The following is an 18,363-nucleotide window of genomic DNA, read 5'->3' on the forward strand; positions in this document are numbered from 1 at the left end:
TCTGCAACAATCAGCTGCTCACAGGAGAGTGGGCTGCCTGCACCATGCAGGGGCTCTCTTCCTGCAGTTTCTGGAGTTCTACGTCAGCTCCTCACCGCACCCCACTGGCAGATTCTCCTAGCCGTGTGGCTTCAGCACCCTGCTTGGGTACAGCCCTTTATCACGCCAGCCAGGAGAGGTGAGGATAGCAGGGAGTGGGTGTAGTGCGGGGCTCCTGGATTAGGCCGAACGCATCTGTTGTTAGGGTCCTGCTTCCCAGAGCAGCACCTGGGGCTGCAAGAGTCTAGCAAGAGAATCTGCAGCAGGAGGAAGTGAGCAGCCAGGGCTTCCCTGCAGCTTCTGCAGCAGCTGAACCTCCTAGTAGCCTCCTCATTTCCAGCTGGGACTGCTCTGGGTCACCACAGACCAAAGCTTCCTGAGCGACTAGGCAACCACAGGCCCCCAGCAGGGCCTCTTCTGGGGCAGAGCTAAGGGGCTAGGACGGGTGGGAGATGGGGACAAGACTTTAGGGCAGTCCTTAGGCCCCCAACTCCTGGACCTTCCCTGCCTCCCTCAATCTCACAGGGGTGACAAGAACGGCTACTTCAGGAAAAGTTCATTTTATTCATAAATACTCCCACTGTCACCCATACTGACCCTACTTTTGACCACAGATGGTTGGGCAGAGGTGAGGTGCTCACAGGAGACCCCAGCACTGATAAATGAAGCATGGAACTCTGGGAGCTCCATGGCCCTCCGGGGGGACATGTCCTCTGGCTTTGCTTTTCGTTGCCATTGCCCCATAGGAGGCCCGAGAGCAAAAGGAGACCTCCAGAGGGACTGGGAGCTGAGTGGAGCTCCTTCAGCTCTGTGACCACAGGGCCATTCCAAAAGAAAAGCAAAGAGCCAAACCACACACCGAGTGCAAACAGCTAGGGCATGGGCAACACCCCCAGTCACTGGGTTCCCACAGAGGCGGCCTGGGCTGGTCCCAGCTCCAGCATGGCCTCCAAGTTATGGCTGGGCCTTTCCATAAGGCATAAAAGACAGGTGGGAAAGACCCCACCTCAGGCTGGGGTCAGGGCTGGGCCTAATGGCCATACTTTTTCCCTCACTCCCGAGAGTCCTTCTAGGGCACAGAGGCCCTCCCTGTCCCAGGCTCCCACTGGTGATGGGGGTCCCTGCAGCTATGGCAAGCCCAGGCCCAGCCTCCTGTTGGGCTGGGCTCAGCAGGAGAAGAGGCCTAGGGAGAAGGAAGAGTCACTGGGAGCTACAGGAAGGAGAGAAGCACCAGGCTGAACAGGAATAGGTCCTGCTGCCTCTCCTCTCTCCAGGCCCCCTGTCCTAGAGGCTCCCCCAGGTTTCTGGTGGGGGGAACTGATCCACATCGCCCATCTCATTGTAGGTCTGGTCGCCCATGGTGAAGATGAGCTTGTAGCGAAGGCGAACCTTCTCCTGGGCATAAATGGCAGAAGTACAGGGGTTAGAACAGGAAAAAGAGGTCAGTACCACCCTGGGGCACTGCCCTGTCATGGCTGGGCCCTCACCTTCTGGGGGTTAGCAAGGAGCAGGACCTGGGTGATGGCTGAGGGGTGGACGATGGGGTTAAATGCTGGCAGCTCTGTGCCGGAAGGTGGCTGCAGCCTCACCTTCATGATCTGGGGGCAGGAAGTGTACAGCTGGTCAGGCTGCCGCTGCTGAGCAACCAGCTCCCCTGCCAGGGATCTCCCCTCTGGCTTCCCACCGCCCTTCCCCCAGCTCCCCAGTGAGGGAGATCCTGCCCCCACCATGCTCAGCCATCTGGCTGCCCACCGAGTCTCAGGTCACCCTGCCTGCCTGGTCTGCCCTGTCACCTTAGGGACAGCTGACTGGAAAACAATGTTGCGGATGGGTTGGGGAGCGGTGCTCAGCATGGAGACCACCACCACCAGCACGTCAGAGCGCCCTGGCAGGGGGTCCCGAGCAAAGTGGAAGAGGACGCGGAAGCCATGCTGGTCATAAACGGTCACTGGCAAGATGCTGCCTGTTGGGAGAAAGGTTGGAGGGTGATGAATGGGTGGAGCCTATCTGCCCCCACCCAGGGTTTGGCCTCCACTGGAGGTGAAGGCGCACTGGGATCAGACAATGGAGGCAGGATGCCCACCCCGGAGCCAAGTCAAGTCACAGCAAGGTTCCCTCCCAGGCTGGGGTCAAGAGCTCCTGTCACAGTCTGGGTCATACACTCTTTGGGCCCCAGGCCAGTTCTACTGGTAAGGAGGATAGAGAAGGTGTGATGCCCTTGGTCACAGCTTCTGAGAATGTCAACTCAGGCCAAGTGTCAGCCAGTGCTACCACCTGTTCCTGGGTGAGAAATGCCTGGGGCTTAGGCCTGGATGTTCCTTTGAGGTTCTGTTTCATAATCTTATAGGAACCTTCTAGTTCTGGCCCCTGCCTTCTCTAGGAAGGAAGGGTCAGGGTTCAACTCTAAGGAGTCCCCTCCTCTGTGACCCAGAGATTAGAAAGTAGCCTTGCATCACTCTAGGAAGGGGAGGCCTAGTACAGGGCTGCACGGAGTCAGCAGTGGCAAGCCCTGGGCACAAGAGCTGACCTAGCCCAGCCCTCCCGCCCCACCTATCCCCACTCACTGGGTTTGATGGACTCCAGGGGCACAGTGATGTTGGCTAAAGAGAGCTCGGTGGGTGCTGGCTGTGGTGGAGGCCCAGGGGGCTCCGGGGATGTGTTGTGGAGAAGGCTGGTGGTCCCTAGACTGGGAGAGCTGCAGTTGCTCTTACTCTGCAGGTCACGGAGGGTGAGCCGGGGGGCTGGCTGCTGCTTCTCCCTTGATGGGAACAGTGCATTAGCGAGTGACTTTCTGGTGCTCTTGGTAGGGGCCCTGGGGACCGAGCTGCAGCTCTGTGGCTGCAGGTCAGTGTCTCTCGCCTTGGGCGTCCTCACCTGCAGTGAGAGCACCTTTGCCTCCCCATCCTCTCATGCTGACTGACCCCCCTTTTATCTTTCTCTAGGGGGCATGTTGGCGGGCACAGTGCCCCATTCTCATCACCTCTGTGGCATGAAACCCTTGTCACAGTGGGTGATCCAACATGCTGGGATCCCAGGAACTAGGGTGATGGAGGATTTCCTGTTGGATTCCCTTGTGGAGAAAGGGAGAGCACTGGCAATAGCAGCCCTCACCACCGCACTTGCTGGGCCTCTGGGGGCAGTGCCTGCTGCAGGAGGGTTTTCCCCAAGAGGTCCAGGTCGTCCAAGCCGCTGCTTGTTGGTGGGGGTGCCTGTGCCGGAGGTCGGCAGTCCATGCTGGGGGCCTGGGCTGGAGGAGGGACTGAGGGCTCCACGCCATCTGATGACTGGGGGAGGAGACAGGGTAAGACCCTCTCAAGTGTCTCATTTACCACCCGGGCCCTGATGCCCTCCCCTCCCTGCAGGTGACAGTTGAGAAAGCTGTAGCAGACCACTGGACCTGGCTGGAGCTCCACCCTGTGACCCAGAGTCACCTTTAAGGGAAGAAGAGCCCCCAGCTTAATCTTGAAGGCTGGGCTGTGGTCTTGTCAGGGACCAGAGACTGAGGCCTAGGTACCTCTACTGGAGGTTAGAAGAGACTGCTAGGCTCTTCCCTAGGGTGGAACTTCCCTGTCCCAGGGAGCCTTGCCTGGTACCCACCTGGCTGTTTGTCACCCCTCAGGCTACTGGCTCCAGCCCTCTACCCCTGGGTGTCTCATAGGCTGAGCCAGCTTCAGCATTCTTACCTGGAAGCTGTTCCATCCCACACTATCTGAGCTGGGGCCTGAAGGTGGAGTGGGGTCACTTAGGCCTGCGGAGAAAGCAAGACAGGGGGTTGGACTGGCGAGCTAAAAACTAACAATGTCTGATCCCTCCCTTTCTTAGAGGCTCAGGAGTAAAACCCACGCTTTCAGAGGGAACTAGTGGCAGAGCAAAAATAGAAACCATTGTCCCAACAGCCATCTTGCAGCCCACACTTGCTTCCTCTCTTCCTGGCAAGGCCTCACAGAAGCCAGCTTATGGGAAGAAGTTGGAACTTTAACCTCTGTCCCTCAGCAGCTAGGAGCGGGAGCTGAGGTAGTGAGGAGGGCAAGAGTCTCTGAGCTCACAGGTCCAGGAGACCATCTATGGGCCAAGTGCTATCCTGGGAGAGCCCGTGTCCACTGCTACCCTGGGAGAGCCCGTGTCCACTGCTACCCTGGGAGAGCCCGTGTCCACTGCTACCCTGGGAGAGCCCGTGTCCACTGCTACCCTGGGAGAGCCCGTGTCCACTGCTACCCTGGGAGAGCCCGTGTCCACTGCTACCCTGGGAGAGCCCGTGTCCACTGCTACCCTGGGAGAGCCCGTGTCCATTGCTACCCTGGGACAGCCCATGTCCACGTGGGCAATGGCACGGCAGATCAGGTAGACTCTGAAGTCTCTGGCATAGGTCAACAAGGCCAATTAACTGGTGCTGGAGGCCCTGGGGACGATCCCTCGACTGGCAGGAAAGCCAGCATGAGCCCTGTCTATCCTGAACACCTCAGCCATGCTTGCCCTGTATTTGACTTAGAAAAGATTGGAAGCGCTGTTTTTAGCAAACCGTCTCCAGCAACTGGCAGGTCTTCCCTGTGGCATTCCTTTAAGACCACAGAGAAGGGTTTGTGGTGGTAGAGGCAGACAGATCTTTGAGTTGGAGGCCAGCCTGGTCTACAGAGTGAGTTCTAGGACAGCCAGGGCTACACAGAAACTGTGTCTCAAAAGTGGAGCTTACTGTCCTTCCTGTCTGGAGAACCTGCTGATCCTTCCCCAGGACAGCTCCACTCAGAAATCACCCTCCTCTGCCAGGCAGCCAGAGCTGGCCAGCCTTGCCTTCTGCCAGGCTGACCTTGTTCTTAGTCTCCGTGAGCCTCGGCTTTACCCCGTACAGGGAAGGCATGTTGATTACCCCATGGCCTCCACCAGCCTCCCAGTGGAGAGCAGAGCTGTCGCCCACAGGCTGCTCCTGCACCACCCTCTTCCCCTGTACTGCCCTCTTCCTTACCCAGAGACATGAGTTCATCATCAAGCAGGGACACTGAGGCACTGGGCTGCTCTGGACTGCTCTGGTTGCCAGGGTGGGTGGGCGTGGCTGGGTATGTGGTGCCCGAGGGAGGGAGGTCCAGGCCTGAGAGGTCCAGCAGGGCTGAGGTACTCCCTGAGTGGAAAGGAGAGCCAGGCAAGTCCTGGGCGCCACTCAGCACAGCAGGAGTGGGGACAGCTGTCTTCATTCTCTACTCCTTACACAGGCCTCCTGGGCCCTTGTGGCCACTCCAGCCCCGTTCAAATGGCCTGCCAAGCCCTTTCTTTATCAGATGGTACTTGTGTTTAGAATGCAATCAGCTAGGCTGAAGGTCAGGGATGTGCCCCAAATATGGCATCAGCATGAATGCAGTGATACCAACTGAGGCACACACAGCCTTAGATCGCTGCTGCTCTCATACCCGAAGGCTCCGCTCGTGCTTGACTGCCTCTGGAAGGTCCTCCCACCCTCCAAGGGCCACTCACCACTAGCATCTCCTGTGCCCCACCCTCATATACCACGCTGCCATTTCCCGAGTGGTCCGTATGTCTATGTCTAAAGCTCTTTCCTTTTCTACAATCAAGCCTAGGGTATGATTCAGCCACACACAGCTGGCAGCGGATATATCAAAGAAAACCTTCCTTCTGCTCCATGACAGCTTTGGGCTTCCTTCCCCAACAGCTTTAGGCTTGCCACAGAATGCCTCAGCTCCCTTCCTGGCACCTTCACGGTCTTAAGGGGCCAGAGTCACACTGAAGGTCATGCCACCCTGCACTCTGGGCCCCCGCAGCACTCCTCCTCTCTTCTCACCAGGAATGGAGCTGGCTGTGGCATCGCCATTGACCTCCTCTCCCCTGACCAGCTGCTTGTACAGGTTGATCACCTGGGTGAGATTGTCGTTAGCCTGCAGGATCTCAGCTGGAATAGGAATGGAGGGGAGAGGTCAGGCTGGGGAAGTGGTGGGGCCTCTGGAGAAGCAAGAGGAGCCTCCCACACCCACCCCAAAGGGTATGTGAGGGGGAAGAGCCATGCAATCCACTGCATCTATGGGGTCCAGGGAGCGGAGCTGGTGTTGAGACTTGTAGGTGGAAATGTACCCAGAATGTGCAGGGGACAGTCAGGCAGGGAGGAGAGTGAGACAGCAAGGTAACAGAGGGCCTGAGAGGCCAAGGGGGGGATGAGCTGCTACACTGGAGCTCTGAGACCTGAGCTAGCCATTGTTTGTTGAACCCCAGCTGGGAAATGGGGAGAGCTCCCCCTCCTGGGCAGGAGATGAGATGCCTGCTCAGGACCTTGTTCATGGAGTCCGCTAGAGCAGTCTCTGCTGTTTGCGGCCTTTTCAAGTCAGTCCTGGAGAAAGGGGGCCCCCTCGTGGTGGCTCTTTCCAACTGCGGGTGTCTAGCAGGGCCTGAAGTGGGAGGAGGTAAAGGGACAGGGCTGGATCTGCTCTCAGTGACCTGGGGACTCACCTAAGGCCTCATCATTGTCTTCTGTGTCACTGGCCAATCGGAAGAGTGTGGGCCGCATGCGCTCACAGCGCTGATACAGTTCCTGGGGGAACAGGGTGAGTGGATGAGGGCACTCAGGGGGCTCGGGAGCAGGTTGGGAGGGGGCTGGAGCAGGCCCACCTTCATGAGGTCCTCACTGCTGCTGGATGCGGCACCCTGGCTGTGGCTCATCACCATCTCGGTCAGCAGCTTCACGTTGTTGTTGACCTCCTCGATGGCATTCACCCGCTTTGAGATCTTCTCCATCCGCTTCTGGTCCTGTGGAGCAGCAAATGGTCAGAGGCTGTTTCAGGCCTGCCACTGGCCCTGGAGATGGGACGTGAGTGCGGGAGGAGAGCTGCATGGGCAGGATTTCAGCTCTGTGTGGCCAAGTCCTGCTAAGACCTGTCCAAGAAGCCGTCTACCACTATTGTGCCACTTCCTACTCTTCTGCCAGAGTCTCCAATCCAGGGGTGGCCCTAGATCACCTCAACAGTTTCCAGACTCATGCCTGTGGTCCTGGGCTGTTCTTGCCCTCACTATGTCTGTCTCTTGAAGACCACATTCCCATACTTGACAGTGAAAGCAAAGGGTCCTGGTCAGCACTCACAACCTAGAAACAAGTACGGTGTCCTTCCTTGTGTCTGTAGGTGCCTGGCAAGTGTGGAGGACACACAGCCTTTAAAGGCAGCTATAGGAGGCCATCTCACTCTCTCCAGCCCAATCTAGGTCTCTCCGCTTCAGGGGTGAGTACATTCAGGGTGGTCTCACATGGCCTGCCCCTTTATCACAACCTGAACATAAGCCATCCAGGACTATGACACCCTCTCCTGCTGCAGGGGACCAAAAAGTAGCCCCTGACAGTCAATCTGGGGCCCAGGCTTAGCCTGACTAACTTGCACGACTAGATCTTGCCTCTGAGGAAGAGTGAACTAGCAATTTCTGTGAGGAACACACTTTTAAAACACCTGGAAAATTTCTATGCTGCTATCATTAGTGATCTGGGAGACCTGAGGTAGAAGTCTGCATTTCTTTTTGTTTTTTAAGACAGGGTTTTTCTGTGTAACAGCCCTAGAACTCACTCTGTAGACCAGGCTGGCCCCAAACTCACAGAGATCTGCCTACCTCTGCCTCCTGAGTGCTGGGATTAAAGGCCTGTGCTACTATGCCTGGCTTGAAGTCTACATTTTCATAGAAAAAAATCACCCCATGATCTAGATACACAGGGCTGCAGGTGAGTAGTCATCTTAGGTACATGATGGGCTGTTTCTGCCTCAGAGGTATCTGCCTTGAGGCCTTCAGCCTTTATTTCCCAGCTGCCAATCCTTAGCCTAGAGAGTTGTGTTACATTTGGCTTCTTCTGTTTGTGCTACTAAGTGCTAATCTGAAATCTTTAGTTTGGTTTGTGACAAAGTTTCATTCTGTAGATCAGGCTGGCCTGGAATTCAAGTCAAGGCTATCTTCTTGTCTTGACCTTCCCAGTCAAGAGGTCACACTAGAGGTGTGAGTCACTTTGACCATCCTAAATACTTTAAAAAAATTTTTTTTTCTGTTTTGAGAGTCTCGTCTCTCTATATATAGCCCTGTCTTGGAACTATATAGACCTTGAACTCACATAAATCCACCTGCCTCTGCCCCCCAAGTGCTAGGATTAAAGGTGTGCACCAGCACACCCAGTCTTGAACATCTTTTTGGATGATCTGGCCTTATTAAGTTTCAGTGTACACTTCCAAAATATATAATTTACACATTAATCATATTAACATCTGTGTTTTGCTCTGTGTATGCACATCTATATACATACATACATATTTACATATATATTTAATAAATACTTTATGATTCAATTTGTTTGGGGGTATATGCTGAGGATGGACACCAGGACCTCATCCAAGTCAGAAAGGAGTTCTACTACTAAGCTATAGGTCCAATATGTCCCCAAAGTACTTCTTCAAATGTGTGCATTTACTTACTTATGTGTGTATGTGGGAGTACATGTGCCCTAGTGCACGTGGAAGTAAGGACAACTTGTGGGAGTTGCATCTTTCTTTGCACCATGTGTATCCTCAGGTATCCAGCTCAGGTTGACGGCAGATACCTATATCTACTGTGCCATCTTGCTGGCTCTCAAATTTCTTTTTCTTTTTCTGAGACAGGGTCTTGCTACATGGCCCAGATTAGCCTCAACCTCATGATCCTCCTGCCTCAGCCTCTGGAGTTCCAGGACTATATACAGGTGCATGCCACCAATTCTTGGCCTCATTACTAACAAATACTAGCCCCCAGGAGCTCATGCATAGCAGGTTCACTTAGACTACTGGGCAGTTCTTCCCACTAAACATCAGCCTCTTAGCACCTGATGGTTCTTTGCTGTGGCAACTGTCCTGATGGGCCACTGTGGGGCCTCATATGTACACATACACAGCTCCTCCTGCTTGGTGGCCGAGCTCCACACCCATCCCTTCTTCCCTGGTACCCCAGGCCAGCCATCACCTCCTGCACCATCTCCTTAATAAGCTTATTGGCAGCCCGGAGATCCTCAGGGTGTGAGCTCTTCAGCAGGCGAGCCAGCATCTGCAGAGACAAACAAGTGACTGAGGGCGGTACCGGGCCAGAATCTACAACCCCCACCCAACCCTTCAGTGACTGTATGTGGGACCTGGGCAAGATACTAAAGCTCTGGGTAAAATGGTGACATCTGATGGGTGTCCATGCAGATAAGTGAGATACTGCACACACTCCCCACAGAGCACTGAAGAATGTCCTCAGCACACGGCCCTCCCTAGAACACACACCAGAAACCACAGTGGTAGCTTTGGGGGCTGGGTAGGGAAGAGCTGAAATCCTTATTTCAACAGCTCCCCTCCAAACAAATGCTTCTTTAGCTAAAAGCTAGTCAACTGGTATAGAAAGACAAAAAGCATTGCAGCTCCTCAACCAACCCTGGATCATAAACTGTGCTTACTGAATGCAGATGCTTGCATGGGTCAGTGTATTCAGCAGGCACTAAGTGCTGCTTCCTCCCACAGTCACCTCCACGGGGATCACATTTGGCATGAGCCTCTACTCTAGAGGGCAGAAGCCTTGACACGCAGGCTGCCACTCTGCCTTACCTTGGACTTCTCCTCATCTTCAAAGATCACATTCTTGGGCCGTGGAGGGGGAACGGGAAAGATGGCATCCTCTGGAAGCTTGGGGTCAGACTTTACAATGCCTGGGGAAGACAGGGTTAGGAAGGCTGTCAGTAGGTGTCAGGACCAGGGGTAGTAGGAGGGGGATATGAGAATAGAGTGGCTAGGTCAAAGGTGTAACAAAGGGAGTCTGAATCACGGCACCAAATGTAAGCATTACAGCTTGCATGGAAAGGTATCCTGGCAGCCAGGAGCCAAGGAATATCATAAAGTCACATGGAACAACAAACCTCACACAAGAGATTTACTGGGAGGGAAAGAACCAGGTGGGTGGCTGCCTCTGCTCAGGTGAGAAACAGCAGCAAACTGAACAGGAATCAGGACTTATATGGAGTTTTTTGGGAAGCAGGTGGAACTTTGCAGGGTGGAGCTTTCCAGGGTGGAGATTGGTGGGGTTTAGTGTTCAGAGATTAGGCTTTTTACTCTGTAGGGTGGGGACAGGGTCCAGTAGTGAGGGCAGTTAGAGGTCCTTGGGGGAGGGACCTGGCCATTCATGGCTCCAGGGGCTTACAGAAGGGAGGTTAATCTTTCATTGGCTTACCAGCTCTGGACTTTAATAGACAGGACTACCTTTTTTAAAATTTTTTTTATTTTTGGTTTTCTTTTTTTAATAAAGTTTTTTTTAGATTTATTTATTTATTATGTATACAACATTCCTTCCATGTATGCTTGCATGCCAGAAGAGGGCACCAGATCTCATTCTAGATGGCTGTAAGCCACCATGTGGTTGCTGGGAATTGAACTCAGGACCTCTGGAAGAGCAGTCAGTACTCTTAACCTCTGAGCCATCTCTCCAGCCCCCCTTATTTTTGGTTTTCTTTTTCAAGACACGGTTTCTCTGTGTGGCCCTGTAGCCCTCCATGTAACTTGCTCTGTAGACTAAGCTGGCCTTGAACTCAAAGAGGTCCACCTTCCTCTGCCATCTGAGTGCTGGATTAAAGGTGTACACCACCACCACTTGGCAATGGGACTACCTCTGACCTGCACAGTGAACTCCATCAGAGATGGTTTGGGTCCAATATATATTAATATATATGTAATTTATACAAATATAATTTAAATAATAGTTCCTTTTTAGTTTTCAAAGATTTATTTTTAATTATGTATGATGTGATCGATGTCTGTGTCTCCATGTGGGTATGGGCATGTGGAGTACAAAAGCGTCAACTCCCTTAGGGCTGGAGTTACAAGTGCTTGTGAGCCACTTTAGGAGTACAGGAAACTGAACTTGGGTCCTCTGGAAGAGCAGCAAGTGCTCTGAACTGCTGAACCATCTCCCAGCCCTATACATACTTTTTGTGAAAGGCTATCATGTAATCCTTCAGAACTCACTATGCAGCCAGGGTGGTCTTTGGACCTCGGGTCCTCCTGCCCTTTTCCTAAGTGGTGGGATAACAGCTGTGCACCACTGCACCTGGAGTATTTGGTGCTGCAGATGGAACCCAGAGCTTCATATATGCTAGGCAAGCATTCTACCAGTTGAACTACATCCCTGGCTCCTGGGCACCCATGTTTTGAGGACACCCTCTGAAGGTAAGCTTGACCCCATACCACTTTTTCATTCAAGTTGGCCTTGGGCATAGCCACAGAGAAGCCTCGCTGGTTGCTGGTTGTGTGTTGGAGACATTAAGGGAAGCCCCGTGACCTTGCTGACAGAGCCCCTGAGACTACAGGTATGGCATGTTTCTGGTTCCTGATAGCCTGGGGTGGGGGTACGCTCACCCTGCTTCTTCAGCATCTGGTAGGCTTCTGCAATCTTCACCTCCTCAGGCAGGCTGACTGTCCAGCTGTACAGCAGCTCCAAGATCTTATTTTTCACCTTCTCTGATGTTCGGGAGCCCAAGTACTTCAGAGACATACAAAAGGGGAGCTGTCAGAGACCGCTCAGCCCCACTCACTCGAGCCCCAAGCCTCCCACCAACGCCTTCAGATGCCCTGCAACCAGCCTGGTGTAAACTGAGATCAGTTCTTAGCCGAACCACCACTGGCTGTGTCAGCTGTCTGTGACTCAGGTTCCTCATTGTGGGCATGTGGATCTTGAAGGCCCAGAGCAGGAAATCCTGCTCAGAGCACACAGACCTGAACCTTGTGACCCCAGCAAGGGGCCTGGGGCTCCAGGTGTGGAGGGAAAGCTCATGTGCAGCCATGAGCTCCCACACAGCATTTCCAGCAGCAAACTAGGCCAAGAGACTTTCACTGCACAGTTCTCTACTGGGAGACATGGGGCTGCCCGGCCCACTTGGAGCTCTGTTCAGAGGATGGGCAAGGGGGGTGGGCATCAAATATGCACTCAACCTATGAGAAGATTTCTCAGGCCAAAGGCCAGTAGCCAGGGTGTGGCCCATTTGCTAACATAACTGACTCAGGTTTGTGGCTTCAGATGCTGAGGCTCAAGGAAACCACATCTAGGTGATGGGGACAAAGAGAAATGTCAAACACCTAAGAAACCTGGGCTGGGCACACCCAATGACAGCATGTGTAAGCCCTGGAATCGGCTCTCCTTCTGTACTGAGTTGTTTCTCAGCAGCCAGGCTGTCCTGACTCAGCCAGGTCCCTAACAGGGAAGGCCCCAGGGACCCTTTCTCTTCAGCCTCCATCAGACCCAGCACTTCAAGCATTGGCTAGGACGCACCTTGGGAGACACGACCTTGATGAGTTCATTCAAGAAGCGGAACTTGCCCACCTCGTCATGAAACCGCTTGCCGCAGCTCTTCATGCATGTTTCCAGAACCTGGGAAGGGAGGAGTGAGGGAGTTCCTGACCTGGTCAGTGCCCAGAGTAAGGGAAGGACCCTTGGGAGGGCTCAGGTGCAGAGGCTCAGAGGTCTCTGCGCTTGCTCATCACTCCCTAGAGTATGGAGTCAGAAGTCCCCACTGACAAGCTCTGCTCAAGCTGCAGGATGACCACAGGCTCCTCCATGTCGTGGGCCATGTATCACTTGTACATGGTCTTTTTAGTGTTTTTCTTCTTCTGAAACAGGGTTTTACTCTGTAGCCCTGGCTGTCCTGGAACTCACTCTGTAGATCAGGCTGGCCTCGAACTCACAGAGATCCACCTGTCTCTGCCTCCCAAGTGCTGGCCTTAAATGTGTGTGTCACCACTGCCTGGCTATTTTTTCTTCTTTTACAAAACAATTTAGCACTACTCTGGCCTTTTCCAAATCTGTGAAATCACAAGATCCTCGCATACTTGACGAAGAAACCCCAAACAAAAACTAACATGTTGGAACATGTATAGTTACTCAGAGAAATTTTCACCTGGCCTCAGACAAGCTCATTCTAAGGTAGCTGGTATGTGGGCTGTGCAGGGAGTCACAGACAGTAGACCCCTTTTTTTGTTCCTGGTATAGCTATGAAATCTCAATCCTGAGCCTTGCTCTCACTGAAAAGGATGGTATTGCCCAGGGTCTGCAGATCCTGTGTGGCCTGGGTGACCCTTGCAGAGAACCCGGGAACTTTACAAACACAGACCCAAAACCATGCATGCTGCGGGCCCTGATTGTATTTAACATGTATCCTGGGGAGGAGTCCACTGGGCAGCTGAAGTGGAGAATCCCTGCCACCACCATTAGAGGCCCAGTTGTGACAGGAGGCTAGCCTAGTGTCTGCTGCTAGGAACCCTGAGGGCTGGCCCAGACCTATATCCTGGATCACCTGGTCACAATTCCCCTAGGCTCATGGAACCCCAGGATCTTTTCTTACCGTCAAGGCCTGGATGGCCTCCCACTCCTGCGGGGACTGGATCTTGTGGGCCAGCAAGCGGGTGGCAAGCGGAGGCCTGGATGGAAGGAACAGAGTCGTGACTGACATGGTACCTGATTCACTCAAAGGGACAGTCACATGTCAGTCTGTAGCACTTCAGCCCTCTGCTGTTGGGGATCGTGGGCCACCAGACCCTGAGTTTCAGCTTGCAGCTGCTCCGAGCAGAGACCCTGATGGCAGGGGAGTGGGTTCGGATGAGTCTGCAGCTGAAAGATCCCGAGAGCTGGGGCGTCGCCAGAGCACAGTCAAGTGGACATTCTTGCTTCAAGGATGTTCCCGTGGCCCCATCTATTGTCTGTCTTTGTCTGTGTGTGTGTATGATTTTAAATTCTCAGCCTCATTCCCGTAGCGCGTGGCGACTGGAGCGTGGACCAGACCGGTATAGTCTTAAACTCTACTGGCCCTGTGAAGCACAAAGGCCCATCTCTCTCCAGATCAAACAGGACCTGGGATGGTGACAGCCAGTGCCAGGCAACCAGTGTAGGCAGGGACCTTTAAGAGGTATAAACTTAGCCTGTTTTGGTTTTAAGAGCTATGACATGGGACTGGAGATGTTGCTTATTGATGGAGCACCTGCCCAGCATAGGTGAGTGAGACTCTGAGCTCAAATTCATCACCAAAAGCAAAAGCAGCTATGTCCTTGGCCTGCAGAGGGGAAGGGAAGAACAGGTGGCCGCAGCCTGAGTGCTAAGGCCATGCAAGGGGGCTCACAAGCACCTCCGCTCCTTGCTTTCCTCAGTGGCAGGAAACCCCAGTAACCCCTGCATATGCAGCACTGCCAGTGCCAGGCCCAGTGCCAGCTGAGGAGAGCGAGGCTCAGAGTGGTAAATGACCTCCCCAGGACTAATCAGAGGTGGGGCTCATTTGCCCCAGTGCCCATGAACCCCAAACCAAGGGCTGCTAGAGAGGCAGTGCACTGTGACTCTGTCGCTGTGATCCAGCAGCACCAGGGAACCTAGGCATGTCCAATCCAAGTCCTTGGGGCGGTCACAGGTGCATTTCTAGTTCTTTCTTACATGAAGGGCCTGCTAGGGACGGTGTAGCCTGCCTCTGAAAGGCCCCAATAAATCATCAGTCATATTAGGCTTAGATTTGACCAAACTTAGGACTGCCAATGTCCTGGTGAGAGTCAAGAGCAAACAGCTTAGCCTTTCTTCATTTATAAAACAGGTCCAGGAAGGTTTCCTCAAGAGGGTGACACATATGTAGCCTCCAGCAAAAAGTGCCACTGTCCTTGTTAACTGTGACTGCATATAGAATATGAACTGGATTTCTAGCCTGCCCAAGACCAGGTTCTGGAGTCTGCCTGACAGGGACACAGTGTGCTGTGTTGAGCGTGTAAGCCAAGTGGAGCCACCTACCCTTCAAAGTCTTCGTTGAGCTGCTCGCAGAAACCGTTGATGCTGGCCCAGTTCAGCTCCTTGTTCAGGGGATTTGTGGCTCTATCTGCAGGAGCAGAGGGAGCTAGTGAGGCCAATGGCATTTCTGTCTCCCCTCACTTTTCCCTGCAACTGGCATGGGTCAGGAAGAATTTGAGCACATGGGAAAGGCTTCCCTCCACTTCCTGCTGGACAGCCCCAAGCCCGAACACCGACAGTCCAGTGGAATCAATGGGCAGAAGAACATGTTACTGCCGCTCACTGTGCCTTTCCACCCAAGGGCCCCGTCTTCAGAGACTACATTCAGGTACCACCTTCCATGGTTGTATCCCAGCATGCTGACTTTACCATCTCTGATTCCGTTATCAAGAAAGCATCCTGACTCTCCTGGAATCTGCACTCAGGAGATTTAGGGCTAAGGAAAAAGGTCAGGGTTCTGGTCCTTGAGGAACTGTAGGGCTGGGGAGTGCACCAAGAAAAGCCAGGCTCTCAAGAAAAGGAGAATGGCCAAGAAACCATAGAAACCCAGGGTAAGAGACTTGGGTCAGCCTTGGGTCAGGGCAACTGCCAAGAGGAGGTAACAATTCAGCTAAGTCTGGAAGGAGCCAACCAGGCTGAGGGCTCATCTGCCCAGCTAAGGGCACAGACATGGGAAAGACTGTACCCTGGACCTCATGCCTCAGTCTGCCAGACCTTGTCCCTGGGGAGTGGCTCAGGAACACCTCGTTTGATGATCCTCTCTAGTCCTTCGCTTCTGCCCAGGGTGGCAGCGGCTATGCCCTAACTGTTCTTTACTGTGGGCCCAAGTGGACTATTCTACAGTGTTACTGTGCACTCCTGCCACTGAGTGAGAGAATGAATGGACGGATGAGGGATCAGTGGCAGGTAGGGCGAGGCTGGGAAAGTCGGAGTGCAGGAACAAGGAATAGCAAAGAAGAGCGGGGTCAGTAATACCAGATAATCCCCTTCTTGAGCACCCAACACTGGCTGGGTGAAGATCTCTGAACTCCCACTGTCCCACCTGTAGAATACAGGTTGGATGACAAATGCTTCATTCCCAGACACTTCTGCTCAAGCTGGCGGTGCAGAGGGTCACAGCCCAAGAGCCAGGGCTGTGAATGATCTGCAGACAAGAGGAGGCCAGGGCCCAGTATGTGGCACCTGCCCAGCTGGGGACCTAGACACTTGAGTGCCTGGCAGCCAATCACCTGATCCATATTTATTTTTAAAAAATACAGTGGTGGACAAAAGCCCTGCTCTCCTGAAGCTCACTGGCCTAAACAAAGCAGCGCTGACTACTCAGATTAGTGATCACACAAGAACTATAAAGAAAGGCAGGGCAGGCAGAAAGGATGGAAGGTACTGGGGTAGGCTGTTCTCTCCTAGGCACTCAGAGGCAATACGGCTGGGCAGAGGATGGAGAAGCATTATCTTTGTGGGGGCCCTACCTAGTCCTTGAGAGGAACAGAAGTCACAGTGAGCCTCCAGCGACACCAGGAATACCCCCTGCTTCTTTGGCGAAGGCTGCACATTTACTCCCAGCCCCCCACAATGGCCAAGGACTGAACACTGAAAGAGACTCCAGTCTGGAGTCAGGGAGACTATACAGGCTACTGGCCTCTCAATGACAGCTGGGAAAAGGGCTAAAACAGGAAGTCCTTCGAAGTGTCAAAGGCACGTGAGCTCCAGCGAGGGTGGAGCTAGTCAATCTGAAATCAGGAGGCAGGGAGGAGAAAAATCTGACTGCCCAGACCAGCGTCTCCCCAGCATTCAGCAAACTGACTATCTTGGAGCTGGAGGAGACAGGCCTCCTCCCCTTCCCCCGGCCTCCACCTAGGGGAGCATCTCCCTGGCAGGTGGCAGGGGAGTACTTGAGGAGCAGAGAGGTGTTTCACAACTGGGAGTGACTCTTCTGATGGTGAAAACATCTATGGTCCTCCCTAGAAGCTACCATTGACCTCTGACCTCCTGAGACCTGTGCAGTAGTGGCCTCTTAAGTTTTCTTCCAGGCCCATCCCTCCCCACTGGCAGGCTAACTCTCCTACATTCCCCTAGACAGTGTGGTTTAGAATCAACCTCCCGGTCCAACTCTGTTCAAAACTGGCTTCAAAGGTGCTGCCCTGACTTCCCACAATAACCTGCACAGATCTGTGTGTGCCTGACGCCAAGAGGTTCAGCTGAGGACAGCCCCATTCAGAAAGGCCACGAGAGAGACCTGTCACTAGATGGACCAGAAGAGGCGGCCTGCAGCTCCCAGGGGCAGAGTCTAGGAATGGGGGTTGCAAAGCCAAGGATCTTCAGCAGGGTGGGACAGGGAGAGCAGAGGGAGGGGCTGGGGGCTTGGAAGCCAGAGCTGTAGGAAGCTGTTTCTGAGGAGACAAGAAACAAGGGCCCCGAGGCCTTGGGAGGAAGCTCAGGAGGGGCTAGGGAAGCAATCTGGGATGTAGAGACTGGGCTGGGTGCAGTGACAGGGGACTTGGATTTCTTTATGGAGTCTTAGACGGGACCCTTCGAAGCTCAAGCACTGGGAGTTTCTCCCAGCATGGCCAGAGCTGGATCAGTTGGCCAAGAGTCCACCCCTTCCAGGACCGGGGAATGAGCAGATCTGAGAAGAGCTGAGGGCAGAGTGAAGACTCAGGCCCTGGGCTGGGGGGAAACTCTCAAAGGGGGCTGCTCTTCAGTGCAGCAGTTAGGGCCTTCAGGGTTTCGGGGTGCTCTCGGCAACCGGGTCACCGGGTGGGTGGGCGGCGCCCGCTCACAGCCAGGCTGCGCAGCTGCCAGGGTCCGAGCGGCGGACTGGGGCGCCGCCCCTCCCGGGTCGGGGGCGGGGCGTGAGGAGGGGGCGCGCGGACCCCGCCCCCGTCGGGAAAGGGGCCAACCTCGCGCCCCCGGTTCCGGTTCCGGTCCGGCCCGCGCCCCTCCCGGACACTCACTGATTCGCGCCTCCAGAGTCTCCGGCTCCATCGCGGGCTCCATCCGCCACGGGCCCCCGCCTCGGCACCGCCCCCCGCCCCCCGCCGCTCTCGCGGGAACTCGTCGGCTCCGCCCTCGGCCGGTTAAAGGGGCCGTGTCCGCCTGGAGAAGTCGGAATGGGGCGCTGGAGCTCTGGGCACCATCGAGACGCAGGCGCGCTTGCCCAGAGCGTCAGCTCCTTGCCAACCCCTCCCCTTGGCGGCTGGCTGCTTCGCGGGTGGGACCCGCCGTCGGCCTCACAGCTCCGGGCGTTCAGGCGGGAAAGGAAGCGGAGAGCCTGGGGGTTGCGGGCGGCACCATAGAAACACCACGGGACGCTCTAAGTCGGTCAGCGTGACGCAGATACCCGTGACCGCTTCCGGAACAACGCTCCGGGGCCATGTTTCTGAGGGGCTCTGAAGTCACTTCCGGAGCTCTCGGGGGTACTTCCGCTTAAGTGGGACAGTGAAGATGGCCCTTAAAAGGGCGACTGGGCACAGTGGTCCCCGCGAAAATGATCAAGTTGAGCTAACGATTGTTTAGCGCTTAGTGCTTCAGGCATGGGTCTAAACATTT

General features: G+C 54.4%; 1 protein-coding gene across 1 annotated transcript; it reads right to left on the minus strand.

Moving 5' to 3' along the window:
* Window positions 1-580: 580 nt before the first annotated feature.
* On the minus strand, window positions 581-18,128 carry Gga1 (golgi associated, gamma adaptin ear containing, ARF binding protein 1). The gene is made up of 17 exons (XM_075959933.1): window positions 17,769-18,128; window positions 14,818-14,902; window positions 13,397-13,472; window positions 12,328-12,426; window positions 11,418-11,541; window positions 9,618-9,718; window positions 8,998-9,078; window positions 6,646-6,783; window positions 6,487-6,568; window positions 5,828-5,935; window positions 5,000-5,152; window positions 3,723-3,787; window positions 3,151-3,323; window positions 2,604-2,797; window positions 1,833-2,002; window positions 1,527-1,637; window positions 581-1,434 (listed from the first exon to the last, which is right to left on the minus strand). Exons 1-17 carry the CDS (start codon window positions 17,809-17,811, stop codon window positions 1,324-1,326), a joined length of 1,914 nt encoding a protein of 637 aa, XP_075816048.1. The 5' UTR covers window positions 17,812-18,128; the 3' UTR covers window positions 581-1,323.
* Between the last annotated feature and the right edge of the window lie 235 nt (window positions 18,129-18,363).

The sequence above is a fragment of the Microtus pennsylvanicus genome, chromosome 2, assembly GCF_037038515.1.
Source record: "Microtus pennsylvanicus isolate mMicPen1 chromosome 2, mMicPen1.hap1, whole genome shotgun sequence".
Taxonomy (NCBI): domain Eukaryota; kingdom Metazoa; phylum Chordata; class Mammalia; order Rodentia; family Cricetidae; genus Microtus; species Microtus pennsylvanicus.

Excerpts from the sequence above, each read along its gene's own strand:
- Gga1 (XM_075959933.1), bottom strand. The coding sequence starts at position 17,811 with ATGGAGCCCGCGATGGAGCCGGAGACTCTGGAGGCGCGAATCA. Across the intron at positions 9,719-11,417 it reads CCAGATGCTGAAGAAGCAGG|GCATTGTAAAGTCTGACCCC; the intron begins GTGAGCGTACCC and ends TGTCTTCCCCAG. Across the intron at positions 3,788-4,999 it reads TGATGAACTCATGTCTCTGG|GCCTAAGTGACCCCACTCCA; the intron begins GTAAGGAAGAGG and ends CTTTCTCCGCAG.